This window comes from Perca fluviatilis, chromosome 1 (assembly GCF_010015445.1).
Source record: "Perca fluviatilis chromosome 1, GENO_Pfluv_1.0, whole genome shotgun sequence".
In the NCBI taxonomy this organism is placed as follows: Eukaryota; Metazoa; Chordata; class Actinopteri; order Perciformes; family Percidae; genus Perca; species Perca fluviatilis.
In genome coordinates, this window is record NC_053112.1 from 36,523,318 (window position 1) to 36,540,273 (window position 16,956).

General features: G+C 41.4%; 1 protein-coding gene across 17 annotated transcripts in view; it reads right to left on the bottom strand.

The window, feature by feature from the left end:
• Window positions 1-2,061: 2,061 nt before the first annotated feature.
• The window catches only part of LOC120560464 (potassium voltage-gated channel subfamily KQT member 5-like), a 193,540-nt gene continuing 178,645 nt past the window's right edge, over window positions 2,062-16,956 (bottom strand). For 8 of the 17 annotated variants that reach the window (XM_039803015.1, XM_039803071.1, XM_039803029.1 and 5 more), the window contains 5 exons: window positions 12,414-12,525; window positions 10,069-10,200; window positions 8,670-8,777; window positions 6,954-7,080; window positions 2,062-4,868 (listed from right to left, as the gene is read on the bottom strand). In XM_039803015.1, coding sequence (XP_039658949.1) covers window positions 3,606-4,868; window positions 6,954-7,080; window positions 8,670-8,777; window positions 10,069-10,200; window positions 12,414-12,525 — 1,742 coding nt within the window. In that variant the 3' untranslated portion in view covers window positions 2,062-3,605. The remainder of the gene's footprint in view (window positions 4,869-6,953; window positions 7,081-8,669; window positions 8,778-10,068; window positions 10,201-12,413; window positions 12,526-16,956) is intronic. The other 9 variants (XM_039803147.1, XM_039803084.1, XM_039803120.1 and 6 more) reach the window with 3 other exon arrangements.

The window sequence follows — 16,956 nt, forward strand, 5'->3', positions numbered from 1 at the left end:
CAATTAATAAGGAAGTCTCTGCTGAGTTCGTTGATACCTCACCTAAGACTCTACCTTAAACGGGTTACCAGTTATGAAAGGGGGCGTGGCTTAAGTATAAGGGGGCGGGCCAAACCTTCAGCAATGAAGAAGGAAGTCTCTGCTGAGTTCAATGATATCTCACACAAGGGTCTACATTAAACGGGTCATTAGTTTTACAAGGGGGCGTGGCCTAAACATAGGGGGCGGGCCAAACCATCATCAATGAAGAAGGAAGTCTCTGCTGAGTTCAATGATACCTCACACAAGGGTATACCTTAAACGGTTCAAATGTTATGAAAGGGGGCGTGGCTTAAGCATAGGGGGCGGGCCAAACCATCACCAATGAAGAAGGAAGCCTCTGCTGAGTTCAATGACACCTCACACAAGACTCTACCTTAAACGGTTCAAATGTTATGAAAGGGGGCGTGGCCTGAGTAAGTGGGCGTGGCCATATTATAGGGGGTGGCTCAGTATGACATGTAGACCACACATTCTGTGTGTTGAATGTTACCCAGAGTGCTTTGCTGAAATTGCTTCATTTCCGTTTATTTAAAAACGGTAACTTTAACTGGTGGGTAACTGGTAGGTTTGGTGATAGCGATTTCAGGGCTGTTTCATGTCCTCAAAAACATCTGAAAAATACAGAAGTTACCCTTCAGCTTTATTAAATGTTAAGGTTACGGTTTAGCTTGTGCACTTTAATCACTGTTATTTAAGTGCACATGTTAATAAAAGTAAAGATGTTTAAAAAGAATGTCATGGTTCCTGGTATCATTGCTAAGCCTGAACCCGAACCACTGACTAACCTCATGGGTTCAGTGAATGACGACGAGAGAGCAAAAATCTAACTTGATAGAATTTCCTTTATTGATGAATGAGAATAAAAGTTCACTTGCATTTTCATTACATTACAGGCTTCATAAATCTAACTGAGACTATTACTAGAGTGTGTAAATATGTGCACATAATTTAAATAAATTAAAAGACACAAGACAGAATGTTGACATGTCAAAGGCCTGTTTTTTATGCCCAGTGGCAAAAGGATCTCAGGATAAAAACATGTAAAATGTCAGAACATTTACAAGGAGAGAAAATGAAGACGACCATTTCTGTTCGGAGGGACATAATGCACTTTTCAGGAAATTGTAGATATGGAGATGTACCACAAAAGCAAGGCACCAATATACTGTATGTACTGTCTTTTTTACTTCTGATGCAATCAGGCTGAACCGTACATCGGGATTTGTCTTAATGTCATGGCAATCATTCTCAGTTATAGATAGGTTTGAATATGACAACCTCTTCATGCAAAATATATTTAAATATCTGAAAGAAAGTCAAATTGAAAATATATTTGGGTCTTTGATATGGGTCTATATTGAGGTACTGCTAGCTAAGGGTGATTATTCCACTGAGGCTTTGGATGCTTTATGGGTAGTATTTACCTGCAGCTTGTGGCACTATAATTATTTACCTGATTCTGTACCATGCAACAGGAATACATTCTGCAGCGGGTCCACTTCAAGGAAGCAAACATAATCCCACATTACACTGTATGAAAAAAAGCAAACACTGACCATGATTTAAATAAGATATCTTCCCTTTTAAGGTAAAAAAGAAAACTGTTTGGCAAAAGATTTCAAACCAAAAGTGCTTTGCTCAAAACAGATATTCTGACAAAACGTCAAACTTGTTTTAAACCAAGAAATGACATTCATGATGTGTTTAAATTCATGGCTGTCATCGGCTGGATAGTCTCGCATTGCCACACAGCATTCCAGGATGGGAGAAAAACGTGCTCTAGTTTATTGGCATTTCTTTAAACCAATCACAATCATCTTGGGTGGTGCTAAGCGCCGGGCGGAGCCACTGCAAAATAGAATTGAGAAGGAACTTGTTTTAGTGGAACGTGTGTACGTTCAAAGGTTTTTTTAGTCGTGCAACAGAAAAATCAGGACAGAGAGTCTAGCTAGCTGTCTGGATTTACCCTGCAGAGATCTGAGGAGCAGTTAACTATAGTCCTCACAAATCCACCATAGTTTAAAATTACAACACAAAGAAAGAGGAAGGTAATGGACATCCGGCCGAAAAGAGTGACATCTGGCGGCACCAGAGCAATCCTAGAAGTGGAACGTCGTAGATTTAGACTACTGGCTGGAAAACCAACCAGCCGGGGCAAAATTGGTCTGAGAATAAGCAACTTCTGCTCCTTGTTCCTCTCATCTGGACTGGACTGTACCTTAGACCCTCCCCAGCATAATGGACATGTAGAGTCACAGTTGCCTGTGTGCGTATACAGGTGTGTGTGTACATGCGTGTATTTGCTTTCAACCTCATTGTACAGTTGGCTGTTGACAGAAGTGACATCGTTAATAAGCGTCCAAATATTTTGCAGTTACAGCAACACTGACATTTCTCTTTCCGGTTTGGTCTTTCATGCGGTACTCCTCAGTAACAAGTTATGGTTGTCAAAGAGTTCCAGATTAAGATACACACCAATTCAGAGTTTAACTAAAATAAGAAAAAATAAATGAAACGACATCACCAGTGCTGTGTTCTGCATGTTTTAGTTTTTGTTTGGATTTAACATGCTGTGTTACAGAAATAGTAATAGAAATAGAAAGTATTTTACCTGTTGTTTGGCAGTATGATGCAAATCAGTTAGCAGACTTTTCAAACTTGCTTGTTTCAAGTCATTCAAGTAATTTCTTTTACAGTGATTTTAAACTGCAGAACCACATCATGTAAAATTGATAAAAATGGCCTGATGTTCACTGTAATATATTACATAACTCAAGCACGTCTCAGGAATCTGCTAATTGATTTACTGTTTGGACATTATTGCAAACCAATGGATGCCTAAAAGAAAAGTTTTGGAAATGGTCAGAAAAAATGGTAACAAGACCTGTAGTTTTCAAACTAAAACTAGCATGTACACTGTTATGGCCCTTGTGTGGAGGATTTTTTAAAAGATTGTGGGCAACCAAAGTCATTGGTTGAGGATAGTAATTCATATAATTTAAGGATATAATCTTAAGGAGGTTATCTGTTTTTCTAAAACGGACAGAATGTTATGGACATAAAATCGAACGTTTGCCAGTGGTAAGTTAACATTCACTTCAATATGGAAAGAAAGTGTTTGTTGTCCATGCCTTCTTACTTTAAGTGTAAACTGTTTCTTGCTAATGTCAGTACTTTTGACTGAAAACATGCAATGCTCATGCTCTGTCTTAAGGTCACATACTGTACAGTATCAACCAACCGTCTCTCAGGACCAAGTTTAGTTGGCTTAGTTTAATAGCAAAGTCTCAGGTTTGGGGGGGTTGTGCTCCCATTGTGCACATCTTCATCTTTTATCTCAGATTTGTCAATCACACTGTAAAACTAAGAGTAACTCATGCAATGGTATGCCATACCGTATGTGATCATCCTGTATGAAAATACTGTGATTCTTATCAAATGGATCAACATGAAAATTAACAAAAAAGAAGTTCCCACAGTTCCCCCACCCTCCCACTCCCCTCCAAAAAGGCTAAAAACTCTGTGAGGTGAGATTTGCGTGCCTTCTGAACAGATAGGCAAGTTTATTTTAGCCGCACGTGTGGCATGTTCAGCAATTCGGTGTTGCCAGCGGAGGGCGAGGCTGTGTGAGCACTGGCCAGGCTGCGGTTAGAGCTGCGGGCGCCTGCCCCAACACTGCTCTCTGTCCTCAGCAGCTCAGAGGAGTAGGTGTGGCCTTCAGCAGCCCCCAGTGACAGGAAGTCAAACCCCTGCGCCTCCAGATCCCTATCGCTGATAAAGAGGTCCTCCTCACCCCATCCACCTCCACCACTCCTGCCTTTACCACCACCACCACCACCACCCCCCCTTCCTCCCCCAGGGTCTTGGCTACAGCTGTGGAAGCCAATGGGCGAGTCACTGCTTGTACTGGGGCTCGGAGATGAGAGGCCGTGGCTGTGCTGGGCGTCCTGGACAGTCCCTGGGGCTGCCTGCATCAGGTTCTGCACCGACATGGACTTGCCCAAGCCTCGGTCCGTTTGGCTGGAGCCGGAGCAGCAGCCAGGGGCAGGTGGCACCAGGGGCTGCAGCTCCAGGCTCATTTGTCTCCTCCAGGAGCCCTCATCCTTTGTATTCAGCCTGCCGTTGGCGCTGCCCTGTAGCTTCTGCCCCAGTCTGCCCAGCTCCAACCCATGGCCAAAGTCCTCCCCAACACTGGTGCCCTCCAACTGCATCCCCAAACCTCCACAAAAGTCCTCCATGTCAGGGGACACTTCTGCGGAAGTGGCTTGTGGCAAGTTGCTCGGGCCCCCACTCCGGCTCGAAGGGGGTGGTGGCAGAAGCCTCGCCAGAAGAGGAAACCCTCCATCTCCAACTCCTCCACAACCGCCACTGCTGATACTGTTTGGGGTGAGTACGGGTGGAGAGCTCCCCACAGCCTCGTCAGTGCCACTTTCAGGCGTGGTGGCCTGAGCCTGGGTGTGGTGGGGATGATAATGAGGACGGTAGTGGTGGTGGTGAGGCAACGGAGACGGGCTGAAAGAGGAAGATGTGAGGCCGGTGGAAGAGGAGGCGTTGAGATTGAGGTTGAGCTCATTGGGCGGCGCCAGGATGAGATGGAGTCCTCCCTGGGAGGGGTGAGAGTTGCTGCCAGGGGGAAGCGCTCCACTTCTGCTGACCTGGGTGGAGCTGGACAGGTCCTTGCTAAAGACAGAGGAATGGTAGTCAGAGGTTTGCTCCAATTCGAACAGGGGCAGAGAGGAGAGCGTGAGGGCCGAAGACGAGCCTTTGTGCAAAACCTGACGATAGATGTCGAGCAGGGAGTCGAGCTTCGACTCGATCGACTGGACCTGGGAGGATGGGAGGGAGGAGTGCAGAGATAAGGAAGCAGGAGGTTAGAAAATGGAGGCACCTACAATTGGTCCTTGGATCAAGAATATGGCACAATGTATTAGGACTGGGCAATATATTGATATTATATCGACATTGATATATGAGACTAGATATCGTCTTAAATTTTGGACTTGTTAAACAAAAGTTCTAATGTACAAAAAAAAATAAAAAAGCATAAGGTTTTGTATATGATTATCACATTTTTCAAATTTTTCTGGTAGCATAAGAGGTGGGGTTGGACGCAATATCGTTTCAATATGGGGATCATGGCGCACATTTCAACAGTCTCTCCTGAAAGAGACATTGGTATAGTTATAGTAATTCATAGTTGCACTTGGTTTTACACACAAAAAAGTGACATTTTAGGTTTAAGGCAGAGTTACATACTACTATTACTTCACAAACAGCTGTAGCATTGTTGCAACGTGATGTTACCACGTTTGTTGCTGTAACACTGAACAATTTCACAGTATTACTTGCAAATAATGTGAAAGTCATGGCGTTTTTCCATTACACGGTACCTGCTCGACTCGCCTCTACTCGCCTCTACTCTACTCGCCTTTTTTGTTTTTCCATTTTGAAAGAAAAGTACCTAGTAGTAGCGAACAGGTACTTTTTTTGTATCACCACCATTGAGGTTCCAAGCGAGCTGAGGCGATACCAAAAGGTGACGTGAAAACCTGCAGACTACTGATTGGCGATTGATTGATTGATTGACATTTTTAAATAGTTTAGCCAGCTGTGTTTTTTTTGCTGCCTCCAGCTTCTTTTGAAACAAAATTTGCCTTCTTGCTGTGGCAGCAGCCACATCACGAAAATCCAAAACAACACACCTTCAATGTTCTGCGTGAGGTCGCGGCAGTTTCCTGCGGCGCCGCTATGACGACCAGCCACGCTCGCTTCAAGCATGAGGCGGTACTAACCGTGTATTCATGGGCATTGGAAAAACATTTTTCCCACTGAAAACGTCATCATTCACGTCACTTCCTGTGGGAATCAGAGGTGGGAAACTGGGGCTAGATTTTTCTAACAGAGTTTCCCAGTTGGTGACGTGTTGTTGACAACTGACGTTTGATGTAGGCGACTTTGATTCACTGAAAATATTTCAATGACAATAAACTGTTTATTGTGGACAAACGCCTCTGCCAAGACACAGACATTACACGTTTCAGATTATTCATAAATAGGCCTATGTATGAAAAAACAACACCTTATCCGTATCCTTTCCTGTTGGTTGTCCTGCAGATAACACAAACAAACACCTGGCGATGTGCTGTTTGGATGCCCGCATAAGAAAACAGCAGCAGATCTTTTGTTATTGTGGCCTCCCTGTTTTCACACACCTGATGCTCTCGGCTACAGCCAACAGTTGGTGGCAGTCATGCAACAAGTTGTTATGCCAAACGCCAATATCACAGAAGAAGAAGAACACGCATCTCGACCATGTGAACGCTGGCAGTCGGAAAAACAACGTAATCACGGGGGCGGTCCCTGATATTCCCAGGTGGCATGAACGCACCATTAATCTGCAATGGAAAATGGAGGACGGGGCACCGTGGCCGAGCCGAGCTGGTACTAGCAGTGGTTAAGCGCCAGTTCAGTGGTTACAAAGTGGGGTGCTTCACACACAGTGGGGATGTGAATGTGGATTCATTTTGTTTTGTCTACCTTTGAGGGATGGGTTAAATGCAGAGAATGAATTTCGCTACATGTATGTGTATGTGACAATAAAGTACCTTTACCTTTAAGTACGGACACTAGTGTACACTGGTACAACGTGTCCATTGTTTGCTTGTTTCAAACGTTTGTTAAGAAGGAAATGTGAATGTATCAGCAGAACTATATTTGATTGACAATGTGGAATTATCCATAAACCTCTGGTGTAACTAACTGGCTTATTTCTATTCATGACAACCAGTTATAGGCCACTGCACGTCAATAAGAGGAATGGCTCTGTGCCATAAGCGTGTAGAGTAAATGCACACTGGTTGCCGGTTATTTAACACACTATTAGAAAATAAAACAAGGAGCAGAAAACGGACCTGCCGCTCCACCTTACAGACTCGACCCAGCATGCTCATGTCCTCTAATATATCTCCATCAGACAGCAGCTTCTCCCGGATCTTCTTATCCAGAGGAATCTGGCCTTTCCCGAGGATCTGGTCCACTCTGGAACACACACACACACACACACACACACACACACACACACACACAAACAGAGAAACAAACACATACACACACACGCACGCACAAACACACACACAGACAAGCACGTGCAAAGACAATAAGACATTAATGACAGAAGAAAGTGGAAATCTGCGAGTCAGCCCACAGAAAGGAAGGAAGGATGAAACTGCAACAGAATTATAGATTACCCCAAGCACATCATCTTTTCCAACAAATACAGGCAAATGAGAGGTTAGACGTCCTCACTGGATGAGAAAACATTATCCAACATGTAAGGATGGCATGTTTCCCGAATGTGTTTCTGGTGTATTAAACAGTTTAGAAGTTGATACTGAATAAAGTCTTGTATTCCTTTAGTTTTACAGCACACATTCAGTGTCTTTGTCTCATTCAGCTCTTACAGAAACATTATTCCTGCTCAATCCAGTGAGGTTCAGCAGAATCTGGTTAATACTGTTTCCTTGTTAATGAACAGGGTTCAATTCAACACAGGGCAGAGATAAGCCAAGGCAATGTCATGCAATTGTAATGCCACCAACATTTTGGAGAAATAAACTATTAAAGCTTTGACAAGATCTTCCAACACCAAACTAGACTTCCATCTAAAAGTGTGTCTTTCTTGAATGTGTGTTTTTATACATTTGTGGTTTGCCACTTGATGTGGTCATACCAGACACATGCAATGTCACAAAAAGTGTATTAATTGAGCGAAACATTTGAAATTCCAACAAATCATGTGTTTTTGTGATTAGCCAACACTAATGAGGTGTCTATCCAAATTTAGTGCAAATTTGAACAGAACCAAACTCAATATATTGTATTTTTCTTGATTTTTGTTAGTGGATGACTTCATATTCAGGACAGGAAAAGACAGGAAAGTTTGTGAGAAAAGAGCAGTGCACTTCCAGGTCAATCAATTCAAAGCGGAAAGTTGAACTTTGTTTTATAAACCAGATATTTCCGTTTTTCAATTTTTTAACCCCCATAAACGAGTACTAAAAAACAAAAAACGAGTTAACACTAACATTTTGTTTTTTAAATGTGCTCATCGCTTTTGACCATGAAAAGGAAAAAACGCCTTGTATTTAAATTTTTTATTTTGTTTTTTCAAACAAAAATCAAGCAACAACTTACTTTTTGTTTTTTAATACTCGTTTATGAAAGGAAAACCGAATGGTCAAATGGACCGTTAATGCATATGGTATGATTTTGGGTAAGAGTGTGAGTTCAACTTCAGTTCCTATATTTAAGTCAAAAATAAACTGTGTATTCAAAATACATTTACACACTCAGCCCCACATGTCCCCAATATAACCCACTAAAACCAAATGTTTTGATCCCACGGCCATTACAGAAAGAAATCATACATTATATTAGATCAAGCAATCAATCTAGAGCCCTGGCATCAAATTTGTAGTTTTTACTATTTTCCACCATATTGAGCCATTTTCTCATATTTGCCCTATGGAGCAAATACATGAGCATACCACCTCCTGAATTGAATGACTGAGAAGCGAACTGAACCCATAGGACATGTGAAGGATGGAGGGTGGGGGTGTTATTCTGACCCCTGGGTGGAGTTCTTTCTGCCCTGGCTGTAATAGACAGGCAGGGAGGGGGAGGAAAAGGTCTTGGCCCGGCTGCTCAGGGGCTGTGGGCCTACTATCATGTCCAGCCTGTGAGGAAAGCAAAGGGAACACACACACACGTAGAGGTATACATGTATAAACACGCACAGACAAAAGAGTGCAGGTGCAAATATACACACATGCACACACATACACACCAAGATACAGACACATCAGTTACAGTGTGGGCAGGGCTTTAAATTCACGTTTTGAATCACCAGCCAACATGGCTAGTACATTTTTCAAATTACTAGCCAATCAGATTTTTCACTAGCCATGTTTGTTTTTGATTTTTTCCTAATTAACTTTACTTTGATTTCAGCTCCTCTGGTTTGTTTTGTACTGTTCCGTTTGTCTTCTCGTAATCGATACCACACACTAGGCACATAGCCCACGTCACAACATAGTGTTCATGGGAAATGTAGGATTAGTTCTACAAGCAGTGTTGCCAGATAAATATTATGTTTCCAAGCCAAGCACAAAAAACGCCCACATTTCTGACTTGTTGCATCGTTTCTGCAGCCGGCCAATTCAAACAGACGCACAGTTGTTTGCTTCCTTATCAACTCATTGATACATTCTAGCGTGGTATCGAAAGCCTGCAGGACTCAGCTCAATTTCTGCCAGTTCTCATTAATATTCAACGAGCTATGCTGCTTGACTCTGACTGGCTAACAGCTAGCCAATGAGAGCCGGCCTATCAGCATCCTTTACCCAGCACATCTGGGCAAGCTCATGAATACTAATGAGCTCAGGCAACATGATGTCAGACTGACCAGCTTTTGTAATTGGCCTAGCAGTTCATTTTCATATTCACGACATAACACAAACGCATATGGACCTAATACAAGTAAAAACGGTTTTGTGTGGCAGGGCACCTTTAAAAAGTCTCACATTTAATATTCTAAAAATAAAAATATTTGAGTTTCGTTTTGAAAGTATTAAATATCATTTACAATATTCTCTTACATTTTTTACTTGTCCTTTCGTAGGATTAAATAAATGCCGTAATGTCATAAAGAAATATTTTGTGTGGGTTTCCTTTAATTTTTTTTTAATTCACTTTATTTTATATTTTTTAGTTTCATAGTATACAAGCTCTAAATGTGACATTTTTTAAATACATTTTATGTTATCAGAGTACAAACACAACTCATAAAAATGTTTAATTAAATTCAGGTAACGTTACATGGTAAATACTGATATGACCATGAAGTTGGCTTTAAAATTCATCCTAGGTGGTATTAAAAATGTTTTAAAAAGTCGTAAAATGAACTTGAAGAATCCTTGGGGTACTCTGTGTTGTCATGCACTGTGTGTGGTCTGTGGTCATTCCTACCTGGTCTGCAGACTCTTGATGCGACACAGCATGTCCAGGTGACCGGCAGAGTACTGTTCAATCACATCCTTGACATCATAAGGACGCAGGGTCTCCTTAAACTTCTTCTTGGCTACATGGAACTTCATTATCCTGCACAAACAGCAGAGACGTTTATATATCATCCACCAGGGGGAGCTCTTATACAGTCATTTTTTCTCCCTGAATCAGAATTAGAATCGGAAAATGATTTATTGCCAAGTAAGTAGCCCTTATGAGGAATATGCCTTGGTTGTTGGTTCATACATAAACATATTTAACATTAATATGAAATAAACAAACAAATATAGAAACAAATACCACATACTACATATAACTATTTAACACTAAGAAAAAAGACGCTGTATGTATGTATGTATGTATGTTTGTATGAAGCTGAGCTATTTCACAGATTCTAGCTAATGAAAACACATTTATTTCAGGTTTATTTAACAGGGACAATGCACACTAATAATACATAAAAAAATGTACAGTGTGCCAGAATTAGCCAAAAGGCTAAGACTAGACATGCACAAACTGCATATTTGTTTTCCTTGTTTTTTTAAAGTGTTTCTTCACACCAATGCAAACAGTCAGAACACCTGAACAATCACTACATTGTAAAACTACATTGAGGTTGTGGCTGCTTATTTTAGCGGTGTGCATGTAAAACTATCACTCAAAAGCAGCTCTATGAATGTGCTGTATGCACCTGTGGAGCCTCGAGTATTTGACCGAATGTGTGAATTTCTGAGGAGAGAGGAAAGGATTGGCAAGCACAGACAGCAATACAACTGAGCCTGGCTTAAAATCAGAATTTCTCCAAAACATCAAATCTTCAGGATAATTAAGAAACAATCAATTTTATAAAAAAACATTAGGTATTATCTACTACAGTAGGACTTTAACTCTAAAAAACCCAGCAAATGAGCTTCATCAGGACTGTGTGGGTGTGGATTGATAGAGTGATCAAACAGCCTACCAATTATCAGATTTTAATTGAAATGCTGCTAGATTAACATAAGCAAAATTGTTCCAACTTTGGAAAAAAAAAAAATGGCAGGAAAATGGCAGTCTAACTTGCAAAGATCAATTGAATGGCAACGTTTCTGTAATAGACCTTCATCAGGCAAATAGTATGAGACACTGAAACTATTTTTAATAGGAAGTGGCTGTGGGTCTGCACCAATCACATTCTCCTCATGAAATAAGGCATAAATACATAACATTTGTTTACTACACATGGAGCTGAAAAGAAGTACAACACTTTATATTGTAACAATAACAACCAAAGAAATCTCTATATATTAGATGGATGTGGATTTTCTGTAAAATGATCTCCATCTGAGGAGTCCAGGTGAAGATCAAACAATCAGTGATTCCACGCCAGCACAGGTGCTTTATAGGAAATGGCATAGGGCGTGGCCGGGCAAGCCGGTGTATCCACGTACCTGACCTCATGGGGATCATCCCCCGTACATATGGAATATGTAATGGTGGAGAGACAGTCTTGATATGATAGAGAATGCTGGATGTCCCTCACCTTCCGCTCTCTTTGTGCTGCCTCAAAATCCCTTTGCTACGGGACACAACAACCAGAATCTCCGAGCTAGCAAACTACATGCTGAAAATGGCATGTTTTGATGAAAATTGCGATTTTGCAACAGTGCAGGCCTGCTTGGTCCTTTCAGGTAATGATTGCAAAGATTTACAAAGAATATGTTTACGGCATTTACTCTCTAACTGGGACGTTTTAGGACCGATTGGTAGGATTGCACACAGCATTACACTGATAGGAGCAAATGACGTTTAACCATGTATCCAGCTAGTTTAAAAAGCTCATGTTACTGTATTGTGCGAACAGTTAACTTCATTGAATATTGTATTTGGCGTTTTCTTTTGCAGGGTGCAAATGTTCCACCTTAACAAGTTCCTTCCTGAGACTATTTTGCACTGGCACTGGCACTGCATCCGGAGCTTAGGGCCACCCAAAATGATTGTGATTGGTTTAAAGAAATGCAAACAACCCAGAGCAATTTTTTCTCCATCCCAGAATGTATCTGTGATGTAGCCAGACGTTACTCCGCAGGGCTGTAGAGATAAGGCTGGCAATGCGAGACTAGGCCAAAACACATGCTCTATCACTTTACATAGCTTCGCAGTGTTAATGCTCGCACTAACCAGAAAATATATATTTGTCCGGTCACTTTAATCCCTGGAGCACGTTCGATCAGGAGAGCCCCAAGAAAGCAGAGGGTTGCAATCAGGGTTTGTTTGCATGCAAGACAAATAGAGTATTATTTGGAAAGAAGGAGGCTTTGACTCACCTGACCGCTCTAATGACAGCCTTGACTGAAGGCACCAAGTCCTCCACCATGATCTCGCAGTGACAGCCTTTCTCATCAAAGCCATCCTCCCCCGCCATGTTGGAGTCTGCTGCTGGGGAGAAACATATTCTATTTGTTTCTTCATTGATCAATTCAATTACATTTTATTGATAGTATCAAATCATAACAAGTTATCTCAAAACACTTTACACATAGAGTAGGTCCCAACAATTTAGCATTTAGTGCAAAAACCTCTGACAGACTACCTTATGTCACCAATGACATTTTACTTGAATGCAAAAAAGAAAAAGAAATCTGTTTACTGTGAGGCAGGGACTCAGACTGTGCATTTACATGTGATGCATTAGTCTGACTACTGTCTGAAAACCCCAACTGACATGCAGTCAGATTCCTCCCACCCAGCTCTGAAAAAAAGCAAGATTTTATCAGTCTTTCCTGCATGGCTGTACACCAGGGATGTTTTTATTCTTCCAATAATTCTTTCAATGCAGAGTATATAATAAGTATCTGGGAACAGTGATTGATAAAAACATTAAGGTTGATGCCAATTGTGAAGCGTTTGTACTTCCTTAGGACATTCAATAGTAATTCTTTCAAAGTAGATGATGATGTCTTTATTTTATAAGTCCTTTACGGACTCTGTTCTAACTTTTGCCATGATTGCTTGGTATGGTAACCTGAACATCAGGGCACTTTAACACTGGCCTGATTGGAGCTGGCATAAATTACTGTCTACAGGTGTGTAGGCCCCACTCTTGCTAATCAGTTGACAAAGCCCCTGGTGGTGATGGCTCTGCATAGGAGAGTCGTTAACCACAGATCACCAACCGCACACTTCACACTATAGGCAGTTTCAGTCACAAGCAAATCAGTGACAGAGCCACACTAGCACAGAGTAACACTAGCACAGAGCAACCCTAGCACAGAGCAGCACTAGCACAGAGTAACACTAGCACAGAGCAACCCTAGCACAGAGCAACAATAGCACAGAGCAACCTTCGCACAGAGTAACACTAGCACAGAGTAACACTAGCACAGAGTAACACTAGCACAGAGCAACACTAGCACAGAGTAACACTAGCACAGAGTAACACTAGCACAGAGCAAACCTAGCACAGAGCAACCCTAGCACAGAGCAACACTAGCACAGAGCAACACTAGCACAGAGTAACACTAGCACAGAGCAACCCTAGCACAGAGCAACCCTAGCACCGAGCAACAATAGCACAGAGCAACCTTCGCACAGAGTAACCCTAGCACAGAGCAACCCTAGCACCGAGCAACAATAGCACAGAGCAACCTTCGCACAGAGTAACACTAGCACAGAGCAACCCTAGCACAGAGCAACCCTAGCACCGAGCAACAATAGCACAGAGCAACCTTCGCACAGAGTAACCCTAGCACGGAGCAACCCTAGCACAGAGCAACCCTAGCACAGAGATACACTAGCACAGAGCAACCCTAACACAGAGCAACCCTAGCACAGAGCAACCCTCGCACAGAGCAACCCTCGCACAGAGCAACCCTCGCACAGAGCAACCCTCGCACAGAATAACACTAGCACAGAGCAACACTAGCACAGAGAAACACTAGCACAGAGTAACACTAGCACAGAGCAACCCTAGCACAGAGCAACACTAGCACATAGTAACACTAGCATAGAGCAACCCTCGCACAGAGTCTAGGAGGCTCCGACAGCTTCGGTGTCACACTGACCACTAAAAAAAAATATCATTCCTATCACGGGCAATACAACTTTTTAACACTTTATCACTGAGTGTTAGATAAGACACATATACATCACAATACTGCACTGCAACTTGCACAAACAGGCTTTACTTACATCTTTATGAATACTATTTAAGTAGTTGTAAATTTTTATTCCCAATTTGTATATACGTTTGTATATACAAATTAGTAAATAGTACATAATAAATATTTACTATTGCTGTTTACTAAGTATTTCTTATCCGATTACTCAATTAATCGATGGAATAATCGGTAGAATATTTGATTACTAAAATAATCGATAGCTGCAGGCCTACTAGGGATCAATCACGTTACAACAATGCATGCAAACATGCTGATTGAATAAGAGTAAAAGACAGACAGATATTTTGTTCTTATAGACTGAAAGAGAAACTGTGTTTGAGCTACTGTCCAGAACCACTGACTAGTAGTAAAGAACAGGCCTCTGGTGCATCTGCAGATCTATTACTAACAATGTGACAACTTTGTGACAATGACTGAACTCCCGGAATGGGTCAGCAGAGGGTTACAGAATCAGAGCCAGGGGTGGGGATCACCAGAGGTCCTACGATAAGATATCACGATACTTATGTCACGATATGATATTATTGCGATTTTGAACATATTGCGATATTCTGCAATACACTGCAATGTACTACCTTTTTCAATGACCTCAAATGATCAAAACATCTGTGTTATCTACAAAGTAAAAACATACATTTCGTTTGTTCATCTCACTTCAGTTTGATTGCTGCAAATGGGAGTGTCAGCAGACAAAATGACCAACACTGTCATAAAAGTTACAATTCTCATATGCAATTTATATAATAAAAGATTGATACTTGGTGTCCGTGTATCAATACAGTATTGCCATAGAAAATATTGAGATGCTCTGCTGTATCGATTTTTTCCCCATAAGAGCTGGACTGTAGAGTTTAACCAAATGCTGTAAAAGGCCTCAAGATTAGTGTCTCTTGGTAGATCTGCATGTGCTGAAGTGTGTGTGTGTGTGTGTGTGTGTGTGTGTGTGTGTGTGATACAATGAGTCAAAGCTGTGGTTATTAACAAGATAATGTGGGACTGGGATAGTGTGTCACCTAATTTGTGATGTGCTCCATCAAGCAAAACATAGATTATTAAACTACAGTTTACTTCTTATTTCACCTATAATGAAAAGGAAATGTTTCCCAACTTCTAAGATCTCAGTTAGCCAACATGTCAGTGACAGTGAACGATTTGGTTTTGGCTAGCTTTGTTATTGATTCCTCTCCACCAGTACGCCTCAGCCAGCTGGCTGGATTTGACACCCCACGTGACAACCCCCACCTTCCATCAATCCATCAGTCCACCCACCACAAACACCAACTGGCCGCTACCCAGGAGAGCTTGCCAGGCCGGCACTGCTAGGCCAAAGGAAGGAAACGCAAACAACCATAAGCATTCCTGCACTCAGCTGCCTGAAATTGTGGGCAAAACCAGTTCTCAGGGGTTGGATGGTCGGCCAATACTCCACCATACATGAAGTGAAACTGGGGGGTTCAGTTATATCATGCTTGGACTTAAAGGAATAGTTTGACATTTAATTTGCTTTCTTGCTTAGAGTTCAATGAGAAGATATCTATATATGTAATGTTTTGAGTTGATTCTTAGCAAAAACCCCTTTGTACTTTCACAAATATGTGCTCATTCATGTGTAATAACTTCCACCAACTAATCAACGTATTCTCGTAAGTGTAGAATCTGACATTCAGAATCATTCAGAATACATACAGGCAAATCCCTCTCCCCCTTTCATGTCTATCCACTGTCACTATAATAAAGGGAAAAGCCCCAAAAAATTATCTAAAAAAAAACGACAACGTGACAGGCAAAGCAAAAAGACCAAAGTTAATATTAGAGTGGCTAGAACAGCTGCGTGTAAATGATGGAGATACTAAGAGCAAATTTCGGGTTCGGCCACCGTAGCAGTTGAAACGCGATCGGAATGGGAAGGGCTAGAAAGTAATATTCATTTGGTTGTCATATACAATTCCACTGCTAGATGGGAGAAATTCTTACATGATGTAGCTTTAAATATGAAGATACACGCTTATTACACGGCTTTTTCAGTCTGTTATTTCTGAATAGCAGACCTTTGCTATGGACGCAGTTCTGATCATAGATGCTGGAGGTCCACATACTTTAATTCGCAAATGGAAGTTTGGTAAATATAACCTTTGGCAGCTTTGGCAAAAAAAAAAAATAGCTTTCTGTTCCTCCATCAGGAAACACCATGGAAGTTTTTTCTAATATAATTTTTTATATATTTGGAGAGCACAAAACCTTCAATGCAAACTAAACTTGGCTCTGTCCAAAGGTTAAAAAATGGCAATTTATTTTAGAAGTTTGACTGAATAAAAGATGACAGCAACATGACAGCTCCCAAAAGTGAAGCCAAAACATCTGGATCGCCCCCTGGTGGCTGGCTGCAGTATAGGTCATAAATAGTAAAAGTACATGTCAAATATCTTATATCTTATCAAGTTTGTTCAAGTGTCAAATTTTTTCTGATCAGTTTGGTTTTTATTAGTTATTTGCTGCTATAAAAAGGGGGTGAAAAGTCATGATTGACAACTGTGATTGACTCGCGATTGGTCGGAAGACTGTCCTAAATTCAACTAATATCTCCTCACGGTCACCTAGCTCTCTATTTTCTGTGCGCGCGGAAAGAAAATCCATAGTTAATACACAGCCCTGGCTTGTAAACAGAAAACAAACCGAAAGGAGTGCACGA